This window comes from Scleropages formosus, chromosome 21, assembly GCF_900964775.1.
Source record: "Scleropages formosus chromosome 21, fSclFor1.1, whole genome shotgun sequence".
Lineage (NCBI taxonomy): Eukaryota > Metazoa > Chordata > Actinopteri > Osteoglossiformes > Osteoglossidae > Scleropages > Scleropages formosus.
Genome location: NC_041826.1, coordinates 7582416 through 7593246, shown reverse-complemented (window position 1 = coordinate 7593246; position 10831 = coordinate 7582416). Strand labels below are relative to the sequence as shown.

At 42.4% G+C, this 10831-nt stretch overlaps 1 protein-coding gene across 3 annotated transcripts in view; it reads right to left on the bottom strand.

Annotated features, from left to right (window-relative positions):
- Positions 1-5022: 5022 nt before the first annotated feature.
- The window catches only part of ube2e3 (ubiquitin-conjugating enzyme E2E 3 (UBC4/5 homolog, yeast)), a 29018-nt gene continuing 23209 nt past the window's right edge, over positions 5023-10831 (bottom strand). For all 3 annotated transcript variants that reach the window (XM_029247460.1, XM_029247461.1, XM_029247459.1), the window contains exons 4-6: positions 9449-9581; positions 6501-6648; positions 5023-5704 (exon numbers count right to left, since the gene is read on the bottom strand). In XM_029247460.1, the coding sequence (XP_029103293.1) occupies positions 5607-5704; positions 6501-6648; positions 9449-9581 (379 nt within the window). In that variant the 3' untranslated portion in view covers positions 5023-5606. The remainder of the gene's footprint in view (positions 5705-6500; positions 6649-9448; positions 9582-10831) is intronic.

Here is a 10831-nt window from a genome sequence, read left to right as displayed (position 1 = left end):
CGGAGATCTCAGGCTGGTGGCCATCTAAACCACGAACCATTTGGAGGGGCAGCTAGCGAAAACCGTTCCATGTGCACAAAGACACACAGAGACGATCGCATTGAGCCGAAGGGGTGACGCTCGGAACGGGTCAGGAAACACGGCCCGCGAAATACCGCCACTCTTCAGTTCCACAGCGGGTCCACAATAAGCAGGCATTTTATTAGGGTTGAAGCCAAAAGCTTGATTCACACGGCTATGCACCAAAACCGGCAACAGAGTGACAGCCCTCCAAGAGCGGCACGTTTCCAGCCTTCCTGCCCCCCACAAGCTTTGAAATGGCAGGTTTATGAACAATAATCAGAACAGCTGCTGTGCGCTGCGCATGGGCCCCGTGTTGGTGTCGGACTGCCACACTGCCATCACAATAACCTCCCAGAGGTAAACATTATTGGGTCACAGGCATCAACACCAAGACAAAGCTTCTTTTTCGTGTCATTTCATGAGCAACCAAACAACCGCAGCGCCCTCTACTGCCCAGAAGCAACAACTCTGATCGTACTGAAACGAAAGGAAACAAGCGTTCCGGAGTTAATAAATATCTTGGACGTGAAACAGAGACAGAACGAAAGCAGCGAGCGCATAAATTAAGTGAAACAGCAAGAAGGGCCCTATGTGTCGCAGAGGAGGGAGTCTTTGGAAACGACAAGCCTAACCTTCACAATCAGAGGCTCCGGCCTGCATCAGCGGGGCATCAGCTAGGCGCAGAGGCACGGGCTGCACTGGAGGGCCATCGCAGCGCGGGGGACAATCCACGGCTCACTTCACCTCAATGAGCCCATTGTGGTCGCCACTTAGGAAGGCGGCTGATCCGCGGAGAGCCGTGCGGCAGGGGCGAGGTGAGCGCCGCAGAGCACACTTCAGCGTGCCCGCTAGGCCTTCGCTGAAAGACAACGGCTTCATAATGACTGCTCATTCACAAAGAAAAGCACAGTGTGTGGAATTAACTTCGCTCACCTCCCATTTGTGTGCCAAGACTCTTGGCTTCCACCCATGCTTTTCAGGGCACAGGTAGCAGAGCGCGGTGGTCATTATTCCGTCATCTTCCTATTCAAATACTGGCCGGCGTGCACTTTTATTGCAATAGTAAAAAAGCTGCCAAAAGAAAGAGTGGAATTTGAAGGGGGGGAAGGGGGGTTACTGACAATGTCAGCAATGTCAGATGCAACAAAATAGGCAATAAAAAAAACACCCATGCAAAAGCCAGAGGATTGAGAGCAGTTGGAAACTTGGAGCCCCTCCATTACGGCACATAGAGTCAGCAGCATTCCAAAGGAATGGGAATTCGTGTCACAGACTAATTTTTCACCATAACAGATCGCTCAGTAGTTCCCCTGTCAACATTAATCAAAGGCTGCATTACGGGCTCCTGGTAGGGAAGCCGCCTCGTTCGCAGCTGCCTTTGGCCCCGTCACACAGCCACACCAGGGCCATTACTCACTGCAGCTTGGTGGGACTTCCAGCAAGTGCCATTCCGCTGCCCTGGTATTCATCCAGCACCAGCAATCTCCTGTTCTGCTCTGTGGGCAGGACTCTCACCACAAGACGCTGCCCCTGCTACTGTGTCCGTGCTCAGATCATCACACATTATTGCATTACGTCTGACCTTCTGCTGCATTGCATCTCCCAGTGAGTCCTTCACAAGACCTTGAACACAAAATAAAGGTTGTTTCCACCTCCGTTCTGAGTGATCTCCAAGGTTTCAAGACAAACGTTCCTACTATGAGCTTTGAAATGCAGCCTTCCGTGGGTTCCAGTCACCGACTTACTATCCAATCCTAACAATAACTCCACATGGAACCAAAGGAGGATAATGGTGCTCTCTCTGTGCAAGTACTGACACACATGGGCACAAAAAAAAATATATAAGGGTTCTGCATTTCTGCAGAGGTTAGATTATACAACATAAAACTTACTGTAAATGGTTGCGTTCTAGAGACCATTCAGGTGGATAGGTGAGACTACCCTGTAGGAGAGCCGCCCAACAAAAGGTAAACTCCTCAAAACCTGGGACATTCTTATAAATTCAGACATCATATAAAAACCCCATTGACTGCATCATTATTAGCATGCAATACAGTTGTTCCCTATCTTAGCTGAATATGAAATATTAACCAGCTGTCAAGTTAAACTAACAAAACGTACAATCACCTTGACAGAGGACATGCAACTTGACAGGGTTGAAGATTGTTGCTGCCACATGTAAATTAATTGCATTACAATAGATTTATTTTTAATATGGTAGTCTCAAAGTAACTAAGTCAAGAACTTTTAAGAGCCAAGACAGTGCCTCCTGTGTAAAGATGGTTTAAATCTCAGGGTGAGACCCTCTGAATCATCATACTTAAATAATGTCATATTGGCAGCTGTAGTGCAGGAAATAAATGTAGGGAAACATAAGCTCTGTAGGCCACTGGGATAGGGCTGTTTGCTAAGCAAATCCGTCATGCAGATGAAAGGGTAAGAATACTCTGCAGGCTCAAGGCACGATCCCTAATTCCTTGTGCAGGATATTTTGGTCACTTGTCTCCCTCCTGTGGCAACTCCAGGCTGAACAACACACAGCTGCTGCAGACAAGTTCTCAAACTGCTGTCACACAGGATGTCCTGCATCCAAGCACAGATGCTCTGAGCTACAAAAAAAACCACAACCAACTAGAAAACTCAAGTTAACAGGAAGCATAGCAGGTAGAAACAGAGTTATAACCTGAAAGTTGCTGGTTCAAGTCCCAAACGACAGTTACATTTCAAAAGTAACAATATTCATTATTCATGAAAAACCCCTTTTCCTGTGCAGGGTCGTGGAAGTACAAAGCCTATCACAGAAGATCAAGGCATGAAGCAGGGTACACCCTGGACAAGACACCAGTATATCACAGGAAAATCAAATATACTAAGTAATACTAAGAGTAATTCAAAGTCAACCATTCACCTGGAAAATGGACTGTGGGAGGAAGCCCTACAAACTTGGGGAGACCATGTCAACTCCAAACAGACTGAACTGAATTCAAACCTTCATCTAGACTGACAGCGCAGGAGCTGAGACACCAGCATTACCTGCTGTGCAGCCATGCCAACCACAAACCAATATTAAGCTGTGGTGGCTCAAGATCACATTGTGCCATTGACCATCTAAGAGGCGGCCTGGGAAATTCAGATCTTCTTTTGGGTGGGTCAGATGGCTTGAGTTCTGTCCCCCCGTTGCTCACAGTGACACCTACACTGAGCTGGGTGCCAGGAGCGTTGAAGGTAGAATGAGGCGAACACCACTCCTCCAAGCATGTTACATGACCTAGAGTAGAGCAAAAAGAATGAACACCAAAGGAGATGTGTGTTTGTATTGACCGCTCTCCACTTGGTGTTGGTGTCACTAGTTTAGGAGACAGAAGAATTGGATAAGTAGTAACTCTACATCTGGAGAAAAGGTGGTGAAAATGCTAAAGTATTATATATAATTATAGCACCAGTGAAATTCATGGGCATCTGTACAAGTTGGGCAACAACAGTAAGGGATGAACTGGTCAGAAAAGTGAAAGCAACTTAGTCCACAAGTGTCCTACATCTCTGGGAATTGCTGTAGAATAGCTGATAAGATGTTTCGGCTCATTTACTGCTCAGACTTGTTAAACAAATGCCTTTTGAACAGACAATTAGGTTCGAGCACAGGTCGTCACACTTTCGTCTAGTACTGTACATGTAAACAATTTGTTTGCATGTACATATCTTACCACAAGCATCAAAAAACATTCTTGATGTCTTACTATCAGTGTTATTTACAGTTACTCCTGCCAAGCGAACAAGGTTTTTGCTCCTCTCTCTAAGAGGCAATGTGTGCATGAACTTTCAGTGATCCTTTAGGGAGAATGACATACACAGGTTCAAACATTAAAAAAATGTATTACTCAAAACTTCGTTACATTGAGCACTTCAGAATCTATTCACAGACCACTCTCTTTCTTGATGCACACTAAGGGTAGTCTCCAGTTGTATCCTCATAAATGCGCATAAATCTAGTTCCGTTGCGTAAAGGGAATCCATTGGTGTACAACAAATTTTAATATACCAAGGCCATGTCACTCTAGAGACAAAAGGCTCTGACTATGTGAAACCCCCCGGACGACCCTTGCAGGCTCAGTGCTCAAAAACAACCCCCCCCCCCCCCATCTCAAGCAAGCTAAAGAGAGCAAGCCACACAGCTCTAGTGAGATTTTACTGAGTGGTGGATGCCAGTGGTGTATAAACATTTCAGGGTACTGTAGTAGGCAGAAATGCTGATGGATGAATACATTAATGATAGATGAATGGTCTGACAAATACCTCCCTCCTTCACAACAGACTTGTATTTGCACATATTCTAAACCCTTTGTAAATGGTCTCAAATATATCAGTTCCTTCCATAAGCCATACACTCACATAGGCCATACAGAAAGTGCCACGGTTAAGGGCATACAAACCCCTATGAAGACACACAAGAGGTTGCAACATTGTGAACTGACACACGGCTCTCTAATGTACATTAACTTGTTGCAAGAGGTCAAAGAGTTAATTAAAAAAAAGTTGCTCTCAATACAACACAATGCATCTAAAAATAGAACTAATCTCTCTGGGCCAATGTGCTTCACCACCAGGTGGCAGTACGAATTTTTCATAGAATGCACTGTTTTTTTCATTTAGGAATTTAGGCATTAAAATACAATTTATAGAAAAAAATAACATTACTCTGCAATAAATCTAATTTCTGACAAGAGTGTATTATATGTTGACAGCTTTGCTGTGGAGAAAAAAATGAGTCATGCTTAAAAGTGCTTGCAATGTTTTTGAAGTTGGGAAAAAAATATGCCATTCTTTTTGAGACAATACAAAAAAAGGCCAATGCAAATAACATGAACTGAACAGTGTGCCATTATCCATTCTGTATCTTCCGTATGACCAGGACTTTAAAGGCCAGCTGATGGAGCCAATGAGTGATACAGGTACACAGTGCACCTTGCACCTTGGGGAACAAGTTTATTGTGTTTGGGGATGTTACAGTGGCGGCTCACCTTCGCTGAACTACAAAAGGTTCAATGAAATCTCTTCATTACAAACTGACAAAGGTAAAACAGAGTTCACAACAGCATGTACCACATAACTGTAAATGGATTTGCGTTTCATATAAATGACATAATTCCTAATGATCTACAGCTAGTCTTTTTTGTCCTTTCTTAACTTCATACAGATAATGGATTAGGCTAAAATTAACCATAATATTTGGTTGACTTTAGGAACAGTTTCCTTATTACATCACAAAATACATTTCTTATATCCCAAAAAGAAGCAAGACTTGCAAGTAGGCATTTAAACATAACTAAATCTACAGCTACAAAGTCCTACTCTGGTAGCATTTACCTGTGGGCTCTTCACTCCTGCAGATCTTGGTGGGGTAAAAGCACAGAGTAGAATCAGTATAACATATACACAGTCCGTATTGTAAAGGCTATAAAGATTTCTTGCACGCTGTAAAGCTGCCTCCTGGTGCTTTACAAGGTGCCAGGTGGGGGTTGGGGTGCTGGGGGGGCTCTTGGAGTCTATGTGGCATATCTCTTCGTCCACTGTCGGGCTATCCTGTCGTGCTCAGCTCTGTTGGTCAGGTACTGCGTGGCTATGCTGCCCACTAGGGGGTCCGCTGGGGGGACAGGAAACACAGAAAACAAAGGCATGGGAGGGGTCCTACTTGATCGCAACAGATCCCTCAGAAACACAGGGCTTTACACTTCATGCAGCTAACTTCACACTGGGTTCCGTGGAGGATTCATGCACAGATTTGTAAAAACCCATTTAAAGCAAAGTGAGGAACTATTACAAATTACAAGAATAAAAATCCCTGTTTTTTTACTGAAATTTCTTGTCATATAAATATACAGGAAGGTAGAAACTGTTGTTTCACAATGTTTAAGCAGTGTAGGTCTCCACACTTGATGCCGATTTTATCGGTCTGAAGAACAAAATATTTTTTTAAAACAATGCGACCAGACTCTAAAACCATTGTGTTGTCATTGTAATGTTATGCACTGTATCTTATAAAAAGACTCCAAGATCATGAATTCAACTGCTCTTCTCTGAAAGCCTCAAGACAGCTCATGTCTTCAACTGATATTCAATGAACATTTACATTTATTCATTTCTCTCACTACAAACTAAATCTTGCATTACCTTGAGAGTCCATATTGATGCTAAAGAAACAGTGGGTAGTTAAAAACAAAGGCAAATAAAGCCCACCTGGTATCAGCACAGCAGTACAAGATAAGTAAACCTTTAATGTTCTGTAATACATAGAAGTACATTAAGTAGGATTAAGTAATTTAGATCATCCTCTGCCTCAATCACATTTCTCCAAATCACTCTGTAATGAGTAATTGGTTCCCATTCATTACTTCTTTCTAAGGTGATTGGCTGGCAGACTGAAGAGCCCATATCCTTACCAGGATTGCAGTCTGTCAGGAGGGAGCAGATGGACAGCAGGACCTTGGAGATGGTGAGGGCAGGGCTCCAGTTATCCTTCAGGATGTCCAGGCAGATGACCCCCTGGCTGTTGATATTGCAGTGGTAGATCCTGGTGCGAAACGTGACCTGCAGGCAGTAGTGTGTTAGAAATGCGTTATGCAGCCTGCTGAGCCAAAGGAGCAGACTTCTTACAGCACTCTAAACCCACAGGCAGCAGTGCTGTTAACCACACGCCTCCACTGTACTGCAAATAAGCCCCTGGTGAGATAGCACAAAGAAACTAGGTTTTCATCACTGATACACTGTTCATTACATTCAGATATAGAAAAAAGCATTTCAAAATGAAATTATCTACAGCTTTTTATGTTGATTTCTTTTCTCAGTAATTATGGGAATTTTACTTTTCACAAACAAATCTATACATCCTCCATTTTTTACTAAATGATGAGTGATGAGTTATCTAATGCAGTCTAACATATCTGAATTAAGTATCTTCTACCTCAGTGAGCAGAAGAGAGTGACCACTCACAGTTGCACTGCATGCAGAAGAAAAAAGGTCACAGATCACTCAGGTCACATGTCAGAGACACAGTTGGACAGGGACCTGTCTCTCACCTTTATCTTAATAGCAGGGGTCAACAGATGTCAGTTTCGGCAGTCACGTGACCGCATAAATCGGAAACTCGGTAACGAAGCAAAAACTGATCTGTGCAATGGTTTAATTATAATGACGGCATGACTGTGTGACTGTGCTGAGATGTGGCAGAGAGCACCCCGCCTTACTATTTTGCAAGTGCCTTTATCCTAGACAACTTACAATTTTATTAATTTACCCAGCTGGACACTTCACCAACGCAACTAAAACACCAGCTAAAGGTTACTAGAACAGTGTTTCCCATGGGACTTGAACCAATCAGCATCTGAGCACATGAGCTTAACCACTGTTGTATCTGTAGCCCTGTTACCAGAGCTCACACAGAAGTGTGCACACACACACAAATCCATAGACATGCTGGGTTGGGCAGTAACAGAATACAAGTATTAAAGTTGAATAATCAGAATAGAAAAAATAAGTAACCGTAATCAGCTCATGTTATGCTTAAAAAATTACTAATCCGATTACACTTACCCTTTGAAACATGAGCAGAATGTTTTGAAGAATACCGCCAAGTTTTTCCATTAAAACTGTTGAAAATGTTCACGACACAGCTGCCAGGCTCACTAGACACGTTTCTTTTTTTCAGTTATTATTACACTGTTCATCCCCACTGCATCAGATATTGTGATGTATTGTGATGTGACGTACTGCAAACGAGATGTGACTCAAGCGATTGCAAAATCAGTTAATGATGCAATCAGCTATGGTAATATAATCACCACTTAGGGGTTAAAAAAGGAAGTGGTAAAATATGCTGGCAGTGTACTCTTTATGTTAAACAAAATACTAAATTTAAATAATAAAAAAAAAAAAAAAGCCAGTCTAAACAAAAAACACCTGCACTTTGTACATTTTATCTGAAAACATTATTCCAATAATAATCTTGGATGAGTACAATAACAACTGAATTTAGACACTACACATTCCCACATATACACAAACACATAACTGGCCCCATACACCACATCCAAGTGTAAATTTATTTGGATTATCTTTACTGACATTTTATTTCATTCTTAATATTAAATATATAGCATGTAACAGGGAAATTAATAAAATCCACATTAATTAGAGGTTCCATCCAGTTTATACATACAAGTTTTTCAAAACTTATCTTGTGTTTTCTGTCTCATTTTAATGTCGGGCGTTAAATTTCTAAAATGTGTCTGACTGAAAAGCATTAACAAGTAAACATGTTTCTTGTTTTCAGTACTATTAACTGAATATATTCGACTGCTTTCAAATTATTTAGCCAGAAATAAATTTCAGTAACTTACCCAACACACAAACACATTTTACTAAATCAAGCTGAAGGTTTCTTAGCAATACATAGAAGTAATGGAAGGACAACAGACCCATCATCCTGAAGCAAGATGTCATAGAGGATGAATGTAACTGTGACAGTACCACCTCTTAATACCTCATATTTCTATCTCTTAACATTTCAGTGTTGAGTGTCCTTTTCCTTGCAGAACCCAGCATTAACAATGAAGTACAACTCCCTGGATAATAATTATTTTATTAGCCTGACTCTGACATTTAATAAAAACTACTAGATTCTACTTGTCTGGTTTGAATAAATATATCATTGAAGGATGACTTAACTGTTTAAACAAGAGGAGAGCTGCTCAGAGGGAAAAGTGTTCCTCCAGACAGTGGAGGCCCTTCGGTTTCTAATTAAGCAGGAATGATGTGCTCGGCGTTTTCACTTTATGTCAACGCGATAAACACATGCGGCCGTCATTACAATTGCTGGCTGTGCATTCTTCTTAATTGGCTTTTGCCTCTCCCACCGCACCATTAGATAAACCATCGGCACACGCAGGGTCTCAGAGGGGTGCCACATGCAGACAACTCTGTAGTGCCTGGCCGGGACTACCATGGGGGGAGGGGGTCAATATCCATTTTCACCTCATTTGTTATTGGGGTCGTGGAGCCTCGTCTGTGAGGGCTTAATTACATTCTGTCTAAATTCCTCAGTGCCTGTTTCACCAAGCACTGATTTAATCAATCGGCTTGTTGGCTCAGATTTTAGCTTGAATAAGAGAAATGGCAGGTCTCATAGACCCATATTATACTATGAAACACACATGCACATCGACTAAAAAGACAATGGACATTTACACAAAACATCAAGAACGGCATGTTATACATTTTACTTTGGGGCAAGTAAGAGAGAGCAGTCAATCTTCCTCCAGCATCTGACAAACATGTGCAAAGGTTAACTGCAGCAGGGATCTAGCTTCAGAAGAGGAACAGCAGACCTACCTTTGGTGGTTTGAAGGGGTAGTCTGAAGAGAAGGTGATGTCCAGAAAGAAGACACCCCCCTCATACACTGAGCCAGGGGGCCCCAGTATAGTAGATCGCCATTCGTATATGTTGTCTCCCTTAGGGCCTGCACTAAAGACACAAAAACAAGTGTGTGTCAACTCTAAGCAGCAGTCAGAGACCCAGGCAGCACAAGACATAGAAATCATGCCAGTTTTCACACCAAAGCTGAAATATGAAGATGGTGGAAACATGCACACAGAAATAGCCAAAACATCCGTTGAACTGCCAACATGACCCTGAAGGAGTGGAGATCAAGGTTCAGGCTTGATGCCCTGACCACACGAACCTAGGGTGGGGTTCAGACAGCAGTCATAACAACCTTGGATGCAGAAGTTCACCCCTGTCCCCTAGGCACTTGTCTGTTATGTTCAGAACCCAGTAATCAGGAGATTAAAGGCACATCTGCAAAGAGGGTCTAGACACTGTGGGAATGGGGCCCAGTCAGGGTGGAAGCTCATATTGCTCTTGAAGATGTCCGTCGAAGCAAAGGAGGAATTTTAAAACAGTTCTATGTCCTCTTGATGTATCCACAAACACTTAAAAGAGAAAGGCCCATATCATCATTAGAAGGAAATGTTTTGGGGGGAAAAAAAAGCAGTGAAAAAGAAGAGTGAAAATTGCTGATAACATTCCCAGCAGTGTGCAGTTACGGCTGGTTTAACTGCTGTTTTCTGCTGTTGGCAGAAGCTTCAATGAAGCACGAGGTGTTGCGTATACTAAACTTTTATGTAGCATGAAATGCAGTCAGTTCTCAAGTACAATGCTCCTATATCACCAGCCCTATTCAATACAACACCGCCTTCAGTACAACTTAGGAGAAATTCCTGCGCTTTGAATTTTCCACACTAATGTGTCATCCACCTGTAAATCAGCATCTGTGCACCAATGACAAAGACTGGCTTTAATACACATTATCTCACAGTAGGTATTCTTCACATAGCTTGTGTGTATGTCTGTATGTGTGAGAGAGAGAGAGAGAGAAGCATATCCTTTCCTTAGAAGAGGACATTCAACAGCACTCCCTCCTACACAGATTCTCCCAATAGGCCCACAGCGATGTACTGATAAGGCAAAGAAAGCATGCACAAAGCCCTGTACCATTCTGTAAAACCGAAAAACCAAACATGGAATGCAGTGCAAGGCTAAACATACAAAGCAAAACGAATGTGTTTATACCTGAGAGAATCATTACAAGGTAAGATGTGAACATCCCACTCATGGCCTGAAGCACAAGCCAAATTCTGTCACAGCTGCAATTTACTGGCATGGCACAAAAATGAAAAGTTAACAACATACCACTTAGTTAATGAACACTGAAA